General features: G+C 41.1%; 1 protein-coding gene across 1 annotated transcript; it reads left to right on the forward strand.

Moving 5' to 3' along the window:
- The first annotated feature begins 286 nt into the window (after positions 1–286).
- FAM136A (family with sequence similarity 136 member A) lies at positions 287–11,839 on the forward strand. Its single transcript, XM_001381696.4, has 3 exons — positions 287–556; positions 3,767–3,907; positions 10,356–11,839. Exons 1-3 carry the CDS (start codon positions 470–472, stop codon positions 10,542–10,544), a joined length of 417 nt encoding a protein of 138 aa, XP_001381733.1. The 5' UTR covers positions 287–469; the 3' UTR covers positions 10,545–11,839.
- The last annotated feature ends 389 nt before the right edge of the window (positions 11,840–12,228 follow it).

A 12,228-nucleotide genomic window follows, 5' to 3' on the forward strand; every position in this document is an offset into this window, starting at 1 on the left:
ATTATAAGGAGGGAGCCAGGCGAGCTAAGAAAAGGACTGCAGAAGATGAAAACCAGGTGCCTGGGTTCGAATCTCGGGTCATCCAAGTGCAGCCTGAATCACTTGCGTAACGTTTATGGTCCGATTTCCCTACATGTAAAATATGAAGATTGCCTAGTATGAATTCCCCTGGGAAGGCCAGGAGCTGGACCCTGCATGGCTAAAGCAAGAGCGAAAGGACGCGGTGAGCGCTGCAGTTCCGCTTCTACTCCAGCGCGGGGCAGCACCACCCCTCACAGGTCAGACAGAAAGAAGGGTCGCTCTGCCGAGACTCGCTGGTTGGTTGGAATCGCTGTGACTGTGGAGGCCGGAAGTAGGAGGCCCGGGAAGGGGGTGGAGCGGGTCGCCCTCGGTGTCCATGTGGACGCCGGGGTAGAGCGCGCGGGCTAAGCCTAGCTGGGCGCTGAGCCTAGGGGCTGGGGCACGCGCCATGGCTGAGTCGCAGCAGCTGCGGGTGCAGGAGGCGGTGGAGGCCATGGTGAAGGGGCTGGAGCGGGAGAACATCCGCAAGATGCAGGTAGTGGCAGCGGAGGGCTGGCGGGAACCCTACCCCGGAATCAAACCATGAATTCATGGAGGGGCCCATGGGCAGCACCCAGTTCAACCCACCCCCTTCATTTTGCAATATGGAAACAGAGGCGCAGAGCATCAAGTCCATACCCTCTCCGTTAAGCGTGCACAAGTCCAGTTCCCTCCCCCCATCCCGCCTTCTTATTTTACATACAGTGAAACCGTGGCAACATGAACCGAATCCCATTTCCCTTCATTTTACACCCCGGGAAACAGGTTCCCGGAATATTGAGGCCCACCCCCTCCTCAATTTACGTAAAGGTAATCCGAGGTGCCCAGACATAGAGGGGAGGGAACCCGTCCAAGGTCATAAAGGGCAGAGAAACCTCGGCCAGTGCCCACTGGACGCTGCCATGGAGGCCGCGTGGGAACGTGGGAAGAGCACTGTCCGCAGGTGTAGGGACCCCAGGTGGACACCCACAACAGTGACCTTGGGTGGGTCACTTCCCTTTTCCCCTTCTCGCTACTGAGACTCAATTATCTGCTTGAGTAAAATGAAAATGATTCTCTTCTTGAGCGCTGCACTTAGTCTAAAGTCAGCTTCTCCCGCGTGCGGGGCACCGTGGGTGTTTCACTGTCAGTTTTGACTCCTCTTTTGTCAACGCTTCTTGCACGCCCACCCCCAAATCCCCGGGTGCTGCACTTCCCCCACCATCCCAGGGGAACGAACCTCTCCTCATTCCGGGGACGGGGAGGCGGCGCGTCTGGAGGACCCGAGTTCCAACAAAGTTTCTAAAGCTTGAGCTACTGCGACCCTGGGGTGGAAGCAAGTCACTAATCACTCTGTACCCTAGGTGCTTGTGAAGGGAACTTTGCTCGCGGGGAAGCTCATTAAACAAATATATGCCCCACATCCGCAGAAAGTTTGCCTTTTTACTTTATTCAGTAGATGTTCAATAAGTGTGTGTTATTGGATTCGAAAGTAAAAGTGTCCTGGTTAGCTGTATTTCTCCTTAGAAAATGCTTAGTTTGGGGGGGGAGGGGGGGGCAGCTGGGTAGCTCAGTGGATTGAGAGCCAGGCCCAGAGATGGGATGTCCTGGGTTCAAATGTGGCCTCAGACACTTCCCAGCTGTGTGACCCTGGGCAAGTCACTTAACCCCCATTGCCTAGCCCTTACTATTCTTCTGCCTTGAAATCAATACAGATTCCAAGATGGAAGGTAAGGGATTTAAAAAAAAAACTTAGTTTAGCAAGTAATGCCTTCCCTGGGGAATAAAGGGTTAGGAATACAGAGAAGGTGATAAGAGAATGTCTAAAACATCACCAGGAGATGTGAATCCCCAGGATGAAGGCAGGAAGCTCCTTTATATATATATATGTATGTATATATATATATATATATGTATATATATATCTTTGTGGATGGCATTTAATTTTTTTTTATTTGATTTGATTAAGAAAATTTTTCCATGATTACATGGATTCATGTTCTTTCCCTCCTCCTCCCACCCCCATCTCATAGCCAATATGCAATTCCACTGGGTTTTACATGTGTCATTGATCATGACCTATATCCATATTATTAGTATTTGCACTGGGGTGTTCATTTAGAGTCTATATCCCCAATCATATCCCCATCAACCCATGTGATCAAGCAATTGTTTTTCTTCTGTGTTTCTACTCCCACAGTTCTTTCTCTCTAGATGTGGATAGCGTTCTTTCTCATAAGTCCCTCAGAATTGTCCTGGATTATTGCATTGCTGCTACTAGAGAAGTCCATTACATTCGATTGTACCACAGTGTATCAGTCTCTGTATACAATATTCTCCTGGTTCTGCTCCTTTCACTCTGCATCAATTCCTGGAGGATTCCAGTTCACATGGAATTCCTCCACTTTATTATTCCTTTGGGCACAATAGTATTCCATCACCAACATATACCACAATTTGTTCAGTCATTCCCATTTGAAGGGCATCCCCTCATTTTCCAATTTTTTTGCCATGTGGATGGCATTTAAATAAGTCCTTGGCACACATGTTCTGATTTATGGTACCACATAGAGATACAGAGAACCCTTGCAAGAAATCCTTGGGTTGAAAACTGCTAGTCTTCCCCTATGCAGAAAATCCTTCCCTTGTACTGAATAGGGTATGTACCTGAAAACTATGTCCTCTGGTTCTCTATTGCCTACCCTCCTCAACACAGAGTGTTTGCTCAAGGGACATTTGTTAGCTGTCCCTTTGACCATTGTAGATCTTGCATCCCCTGACCACCTATGCAGGATTTTATATGCCATACCAAATTGCCTTTTCTATAATTCCTTCTATTCTCAAACATACAAAAAGTATAAATTTTATGAGAACAGAGATGTCTAAACTTCATGTCTTACTACTAGAGTATCTCACAATGCTTAGTACAATTTCTGGCACATAGTGATGCTACATAAATGCTTATTCCCTTCCCTCTTATAAGCATAATAGCTCACATTTATAAAGCACTGTGCAAATATAATCTCATTTGTTCTTCACAACAAAACTAGAAGATAGGTGCTATGATCATCCCCATTTTACAGATTTAAAAAATTGAGGCACAAAGAGGTTAAGTGATTTGCCCAGGGCCACAAAGCTTATCAGTTCTTCTGTATCCAGGTCCAGTACTCCCTCCACTTTGACACCTAGCTCAAATGAGGTAGTGTGTATAAAGCCTTTGGAGGTTTTTCATATGGATCTTAGGGGTTAGAATTGTTTTGTTTGGACCCAAAGTAGGAATGGTGAATGACAGTTGCAAAGAGGCAGGCTTGGATTTGATATAAGGAAAAGCTCCAAACGATTAGACTTATCTCAAAGTAGATTGGGCTAGGTTGGACTGCCTTGAAGGTCTTCAAGTGAAGACTGAGCAGCCAGTTTGGAGGGTTTTATAAAAGGCTATTCCTGTTCAAGTATGGGTTGAAATAGATGGCCTATGCTTTTGCTTCTGACTTTGAGATTCTGGAATCTACCTGTTTTATAGGTGGGAGATGTGGACTTTTTAGTGAGTGGCTGATGGGAATGAGGCAATGTTGCCATATAAGTGTCATTGGCAGTATTTAAACTCAGGACCCAAATGGCTTCAGTCTTGCATTGTGCAGTCTTCTGTGTCTTTCAATGTACTTTTTGCACATCCTTCACCTAAGGCTGAAGAATGTATTTTTGCTTGATTGTTTGTTATATTTCCTAGAGTACCATGTTCCGATGCAGTGCCAGTTGCTGTGAGGATTCCCAGGCCTCTATGCAGCAGGTTCATCAGTGCATTGAGCGTTGCCATGCACCCTTGGCCCAGGCCCAAGCCCTTGTGACCAGCGAACTAGAGAAATTCCAGGTGAGACTCAGTATCGCTGTTCTCAGAGGAACTTCTTCATCCCTGTCGAGGGATCATCATCTCCATGTCAGAGATGACAAGCTTTAAGTTCAAAATTCCATAAGTTCAATCTCTTATGTCTCAATTCAGTTAACATTTATAAAAGGTGAGAGAGCCATCTGGTATGAGGGCTTTCCAAGTCTTTTTCAGGGCTGCTCATCCACCTTTGATGTCCACCTGTCCCTCAATCCTCAGAGGCCACACCCAGGTAAAATCATCTCAGCAGACAAGACAAACCAAGTAGGGAGATACCTACCTCAAGCATGTGAAGACTTCCCCAATGAAATGAGCAGAAGAAAACAGTTTGTTCCAAGTGGCCATGAAGCAGGTTCTATGGAGCTCTTAGAGCTTGGTCAGACATGAAAATGCCACGGTCTTCTGACTTTATCCTGCCACTGACCTTTGATGTCTCTGGAAGAGAGAGTGAGGCTAACAACTTTGTGTAGCTCTGTCTCACTTAAATCTAATTCACTTTCAAGTCAAGACATCACCCCCTAATGTCATTGATCCTCTTCAAAAAAAGGACAAACAACAAGAACATTAACTTGGTACAGGCATTTTCCATATTTTTAGTAGCCTATCTTTAGTAGCTTTAGGAAGCTATATAATGACATAAACTGAATTTGATTTTCCCATAGAAACAATATTATAATTATGTATCTGGCTAACAACCTGATGACCATTTTTAATAGAAATGATCATAAGCAGCATACTTACTTAGCTCATAGTATCTGGAGTTGGAATGAATCTTTATTTAGTTCAACCCTCTGGTTTCACAGATAAGAAAACCAAGGCCTAGTGATAGTAAGTGCTTTGCCCAAGGCAGCTGAGCTGAGATTTTAATTCAGGTCCTGTTGACTACAGATTCAAGGCCTTTTCCACTATTCCACTTCTCAACTATAAATTACATAGTTAAATGCATTATATAGTACAGATATCTCAATTTTTTTTTCTATAAAATAGTGGGAGAGGGGGACGAGGAGTTGGGCTAAGAACATACACAACTGAAAAAGAAAGTATTTTGTGAGAACTACTTTGAAAATGGAAAGCAATCTAGTTTAAAAATAGGTTTAGGGGGCAGCTGGGTATCTCAGTGGATTGAGAGCCAGTCTTAGAGACGGGAGGTCCTAGGTTCAAATCTGGCCTCAGACACTTCCCAGCTGTGTGACCCTGGGCAAGTCACTTGACCCCCATTGCCTAGCCCTTACCACTCTTCTGTCTTGGAGCCAATACACAGTATTGACTCCAAGACGGAAGGTAAGGGTTTAAAAAAAAAATAGGTTTAGATCAGCATCTTATACTATAAATTCCAAATGCATAAATAATCTAAATATAAAGGTCATGTAGTACATTAAAAAATAGAAGAGAATATATAATTGTGGGAAAATGTATACCCAGATATAAAATGTGAATGGTAATCTTTTTTATATAAAATGTAAATACTTTTACACAAAAATTTCATTTCAAAATTAAAATGAAAGCTACAGACTGAAGGAAAACTGTAATATTTCCTCCATTATTAAGCACTATACTTTCCAAGTGCCAGACACTGTGTTAAGTAATAAGGATACAAGAAAAGCAAAGATGGGCCTGTGCCCTCAAGGAACTAACATAGAGGGTACAACATATAGACCACTATGTACCCCAAAAAACACAGGATAAATTTGAGATGATCTCATTAAAAAAGGACCTAGAAAAGATTTCTTGTAAAATTTTATCTGAGACTTGTAGAAAAATAAGAAGTGAAGATGAGGAGGTGTAACATTTCAGACACGAGGACTGCCACTGAAAATGCATTCCAAATAGGTAGTCAAAGGATATGAACCATCTTTCAAAATAAAAAATATATCAAATGTTCAAAACATGAACCTGAATAAAATGTTCAGAATCAGAATGATCAGAGAAAAGGAAATTAAAACAACCTGGATATGGCTATATATGTATATGTGGGAAGATGGACACACTAATTCAATCCTGTTGATTTTATGAATTGGTTCAACCTTTCTGGACAACATTTGGAAATTAAGCAAGAGTATTGACAGATTGTTCAGACCTGTTAACTCAAAGGTTTTTTTGCCGAGAGTGAAAAAAGAGCCCTATGTGTGTTGTTTTGTTTTTAAATTATATTATTTGTAATGGGGCAGATGGGTGGTATGATCTATAGAGCTGTGGATTTGAAGTTAAGTAGGCCCAAGTTCAAATCTTGTGTCAGATCACTTTACTAGCTTACCATATGACTGGGCAAGACACTAAAACCTCTCAACTTCAGTCTCTTCATCTGTAAAATGAGGATGATAATAACACCTATCTCAAAGTGCTGTTGTGAGGATCAGACAAGATAACATATTGTTTTACAAACACTAAAGCACTATACAAGGTATGCCAAAAGTATTATCACAGTTATGAGCCTTAAAAGCTTATCATTAGTGTTACTATTATTCAGCTATACCTATACAGATGGAAGAAACCAATAAGAGGGTGACGCAGCAAAGTGCTGTGGAGTGTTTAGGGCATGTTGGAACACAAAAGACAACATGGCCATCCAATGCAGCTGAGGACATCTCCAGGTGTAACGACTTTTCATGCCACTGGACCCAGGCTTCCAATGCCAAGAGAGTGGGACTGTCTCTGTGCATGACTTTTCCACTAAAATCTCATTCACGCACAAGTGTTTTTTTGTGCACACTCATCTACATCACAGATGAAAGCACAAAGACAAACATCATCCTCGGTTAGCAAGAGACTACTACTATATCTATTATTATTTCACAGGGCTGTTGTGAGGATCAGATAATATGTAAAGCACTTTGGCAGCCTTAAAGTGCTACATGACACCCAAAAAAAATGGAAACTACATACCAAGTACATGAAGAATGACATGGGTGGGGAAACAGTGTTTAATGGGGTGTTCTTTTTGTTCATTCTTTCAGTCATGTCTGACTCTTTGTAACCCCATGGACCATAGCAATCCATGGGGTTTTCTTAACAAGAATATAAAATGGGGCGGCTAGGCAGCTCCGTGGATAGAGAACCATGCTTGGAGACAGGAAGTGCTGGCTTCAAATCTGGCCTTAGACACTTCCTAGCTACATGACCCTGGGCAAAGTAATTTAAACCCAGTTGCCTAGTCCTTAAACCTCTTCTGCCTTGAAACTGATACTTAATATTGATTCTAAGAAGGTATGAGTTTAAAAAAAAACTTATTAATTAACAAACCCAGTATAAATTTTGAAATTTTTCCCTGAGGCCCAGTGGGAATAAGTAAAGCCATTTAAAAACACACAAAATGATGGAGTTGGACTTGATTTCTATGGTCCAGCACTAGAGAGGTAGCCTAGTATAGTGAGGAGAACACTGGATTTGAGTGAGACAACCTGGATTCTAATAAAAACTACCATTTAGGTATCACTTTAAAGTTGGCAAAACACTTTACATGTTATCTCATTTGATCTTCACAACAGCCTTATGAAATAAATGTTATTACTTCACTTTACAGATGTGAAAAATGAGAGAGATTAAGTGACTTCCCTAGGGACATATAGCTAGTCTAAAGCAGGATTCTAATTCACATCTCCCTCACTTCAGATCTAGCACTCTAACCCACTTTCTGCTTTACAACTATAATCTTGTGACCCCTGAGCTTCATAAATTCATTGTCTCATAATCCTGCCCTGTTTTTTACTGTCTCAAACCAGAGAACAGGGTAATTCCTTTATATAGAGATTTTTATAAAATATAGGGTTTTTTAATGGTTTAAGTCGATATTCAGGCATTTTGGGGGGATGTCTTCACTTATCTAATTCCTCCCTGTTTTTCCTACCTGCCCAATTCACTGCTTCATGTACCCTTCCTAGTCTAGAATTGTGATAGGAACATTAGAGCTCAGTCTAGCCTAAATTTTCTTGCATGAAGAACTTCCTTTTACAACCTCTAGGTATAAGAGAAGGGATACAGTATCTACTTCTCGTAATCTCTTCCATGTCTTGGTTTCTAAAACAAAAAAGTCTTAGCACTTGAGTATATAGTAATTTTTTTTCTTCTTTCCTGTGTGTTTAAACCTTATCCCCTAACTGGATTATAAACTTCCAACACAATGGCCCTTGTTATATATTTTGTGTCCCTATAATGGTGGCCAGAGTCACAGTTGAATTATTAGTTAAAGAGTTATCCTTTCTAACCTCTCTTTTCAGATGAGGAAACAAGCCCAATGAGATGAAAGAACTTGACTCTGTCTTCTAACCTCAGATCAAGCTCTACATAATAGATGCTGGTGTTGTTTTTCAAGCTTTTTTTTTATGACTCAGTTGTCATATAAGCATGTCTACACCATAACAAGAGACAAAAGAGAATACTTAATACATGCAACCATCCTTAAAAGTCAGCCCTCTGATGAGTGTAACAAGGGAATCACTTTAAAAGACTGATATATATTAATTTAAGGTCGCCAAGGAATCAGCTATGTAATTCCTAAATGAAAAACTCAAGTCAGCCGTCAGCCTTTTTTGGAGTTTAATTACAATAGGAGTAAGAAAGGAATTAGAGATAGAGAGAGAGAAAAAGGGAGAGAAGGGAATAGGGCTTAAATACCCCTTCTGTTTAGGCTGGGCCAAAAGACCCAAGCCCTTAGATAGCTGGGGCAAAGAAAAGAGATCAGTCCCTATTACTCACGTGTCCAAAATGGAGAAACAGTCTCAGAGGCCCCCACCTTCAGCTTCCTTCAGAGCAAGCCTTCTCAGAGCCCAGGAACCACACCCACCAAAACCTCAACCACCTCCCTTGGAGTCTCCAGACCCCCTATCTTTAAGGAAACCATCCAAGTTCCTCCCCTCAGTTCTCCCATCTACTAATCACTCTTCATCAATTTCCCTGTGCCAATGGAGGCTCTAGCTTAACCCAGGACCGCCCAGAGGTTTCTGGCTTTTGCACATGTCTGTTGAAGGTCATATTTTCAAATGATTAAATCTTTACTCCTTTGCTACAGCCCTTTCTAAATCCTGTTAACTTGAGTATGGTAGAGATTGGAATAATTAAATTTTGATCTAGGCTGCAGCCCTTACTCAATCCTATTAGGACTGAATAGGGTGGAGATTTATTCCAAGTATCTCCATTGTATCAATTCTAAAATCAATCAAGACTCAAAGAAATTCCTGTTCTATGCTTAAGCATAGGTCAAAGTCCTTTCCATTGTTCAGCAAAGGGTTTCTGTCCTAAAGTAATCTTAAGAAGGGAAGAGAAAGAACCTCCTATGCCAATGGGGTTCCCATTCCAATAGACTATCAGTAAGAAATTTTCCAAGTATGAAATATCCCAATGGTGAAATTTCCAACATTTATAAGTCTAAGGAAATTTGAGGTTTACATGAGTTGGAGTGAATCTGGTTAATGATGATGTTAGCCAGTGGTACCTAGAATCTAGTTTCTGATGCTCCTGATTACCAATGCAAGGTAATCAACTTTCAACTGTGATCTAACAGACCCATTTTCTTTCCCATTTTCTGTTCCTCCTAGCAAGGAAGCATTCAGGAAGTATTCTGGCTTTTTTGATAAATTGATTCAGGAATATCTGATTTGCTACCTTTTTTTTTTTTTAAATCTATTCTCCTATAGTGAATTTAAGTGCCCTGGTATATGTTGTGGACTTAGAAGCCCAGACGGGAGGACAGAGATTACTGGAGACAGATTCAAGCAAATACTATATTATCTGTACTATAAATGCCATAAAAGGAATGGGGGGGGTGGAAATTGGGGGAAGGGATTTGATTAGATGACTTCTAAGGTACTTTACAATTCTAGTGTGAGGTGTCTTGGGCTGAATCTTGAAGAATACATGGGATTTGGGTAAACTGAAAGCTTCATCTACCACTACAGGACCCTCCGTGTCTATGAATATCCACTGAAAAAAATAATTGTAAAACCTATACACCAACAAAGAGGTTTGTTGCATCAAAACAGAGGCAGAAATCAAGAGGAAAGTAATGGCTTTGTTGACTAAAATGCTATGCCCATAAGAAGAGGTCTCAAAATTTATAATGATTTTATCATGGATTTATAGCTTTAGTGCTGAAAGTGACTTTAAAGGTCATCTAGTCTAACCTCTTCAATTCAGAAATCAGGAAACTGAGACTCAGGAAGGTCAGTAACCTTCCGGGGCTACATGGGCAGTAAGCATGATATGTTTTGAACAGAGATTCTCTGAGGCCATTGCTTTCTCCTTTTCAGAGATCAGGTTGTTGACTAAGGACCCGTAAACACTAACTTGACCTCTCAATGTTTCCAGGAAAAGTGTTCTGAGTGAATGGTTTATTTATCCTCTGGTTCCCATTTGCTTTGCTTAATACTGTTTAGGCAGTGAGGTGATACCATATTGCCATGATATTAATCTTTCCCTGACTTATGGTTTCTGATTCCAGGACCGCCTGACTCGATGCATCATGCACTGCAATGACAAAGCCAAAGACTCAATGGATACTGGGAGCAAGGAGCAGCAGGTGAAGAGGCAGCTAGAGTCCTGTGTGACCAAATGTGTTGATGACCACATGTACCTCATCCCCACCATGACCAAGAAGATGAAAGATTCCCTGGCATCTATTGCAAAATAATCATTGTCAGTAGTCATTGGGTGGGAGATGGGTCTACATGTAAAAATGAATGGAAATTTTTACCTTTAATTGAAAATTTGAAAATGAAGAAATTGAGGCTAGTAGCAAGTTTAAGAATACTTTTATGGGATTTTGGCATCTGCCTCTAGACTCAGTTGGTTCCATTATTTGTTTTAGTCCACAGGTGAATAAAATGGAAGAAACTGGTGCTCAGGAGTGGAGGTAGCCTGGAGAGCTAATAGTACCCAGATCCATCCCATCTGTGAAGTTGACCCCTATTCTACATGTTAGAGCCTTTAATGGCTTTCAGCTGGTTCAGAGGTATTCCTTTCCTGGAAGCAGGAATAGCCCCATGGGTTTGTGGTTATTAGTGATTTTCCTTCCCAACCTACCTTCTATCTGGTGTGAATCCCTGAAATAGACGTACACTTATTGGTGCCAATTTCATGCCCTCCTGATTGAGCCTTTTCCCATATACCATAAAGCAGTAGCCATAAGTTCACTACTGATTGGAAAAAAGAAACAGTTGTGCTTTTTTCCCAGTACAAGAACCTGGGGAAAGAAGGTTACTTGCCTTAGAACAATGAACAACTAGCTGCCTGGTGATCTCTTTAATGAGGCCAGTGCTCACTCCTGCTTTCAGCTGGGACACCAAGCAAGATCATAAAAAGGAAATCTTCCACCAGGTCTGTGAACTCTGGTTCCTTCACCTTGGCTTCTCTAGGACTGCTGCTCCAGTTACCTTTTCTTGCCCTTCTAGAAAGTACAAGGGCAACATTCAGTTAAAGTATATTTTGAGACTAACTTGAAACAGTTAAGGCCAAAGAAAGCTTCTTTTTGCTTGGAGAAGTTTTAAGTCTTGGTTAAGGGAATGGTAGATGGTTTGTTTTGGGGAAAGTTTTCCCCAAAGAAGAAAAAGATGTGATGTGTTGTCCCTGGCTCTACTGATTTGTCCTCTTCAACAGAAACTTGTGTATAGGTACCTCAGAGAACAGGAAAGGGTAGAAAGACAGCTTAAATTTCTGAGGGGTAGGCAAGGTTGCAAGGGAGAATAGGAGAATTTTTTCTCCCTCAGACTTCAGGAGAAAGCTGGCACCAATTATTCATTTATCACTGGCTTTTAAAACTACAAGCAAATGTTAGTACCAGGCATTGTATTGGAAAAGATCTTGTTCTCTTTATACCAACTTCTTACTGAATGGAATTAACATAGCCTTCTTGTTCAGTGTTTCAAGGCTATGCCATATTTTCCTAGTGGTTTGATTAAAAAATAAAGTTTGATTTTTTTTTACTTCTTCCATTAGTCGACTGTTTTCCTCTTTACATCTAGACAATGACATATTTTACCTAGTTCTAAATGTTTTCCCATAATGTGTGAAGAATATATTTATAGAGGTATAAGAAACATTTCATTTACAGCCCATTTCACCTAAACCAAATCCTGGCATTTAATGGAGGGATTGTTCACACCTTCAGAAAAAGTACTAGAGTAGGAATCAAGAAAATGAGGATATTTCAAGATCTTTCTAGTTGTAACAGTCTGTTAACCTGAAGCAAAAGGTTTAGGTGTAAGATATTCTGGCAGTTGGGTTCCCCTTGCTTCTAGAATCAGAGGGAGGTTGGAGTGTTTCCAGGATGAACAAAAAGGAGATAGCCAGGAAAAGGATTTATTGAGGTTGTACTG

The sequence above is a fragment of the Monodelphis domestica genome, chromosome 1 (genome assembly GCF_027887165.1).
Source record: "Monodelphis domestica isolate mMonDom1 chromosome 1, mMonDom1.pri, whole genome shotgun sequence".
Lineage (NCBI taxonomy): Eukaryota > Metazoa > Chordata > Mammalia > Didelphimorphia > Didelphidae > Monodelphis > Monodelphis domestica.

What these genes read in the sequence shown, in the direction of transcription:
- FAM136A (XM_001381696.4), top strand. Translation starts at nt 470, where the DNA reads ATGGCTGAGTCGCAGCAGCTGCGGGTGCAGGAGGCGGTGGAGGCCATG. An exon ending in AGAACATCCGCAAGATGCAG is followed by an intron (nt 557 to 3,766) that starts GTAGTGGCAGCG and finishes TATATTTCCTAG; the next exon opens with AGTACCATGTTCCGATGCAG. An exon ending in GCGAACTAGAGAAATTCCAG is followed by an intron (nt 3,908 to 10,355) that starts GTGAGACTCAGT and finishes TTCTGATTCCAG; the next exon opens with GACCGCCTGACTCGATGCAT.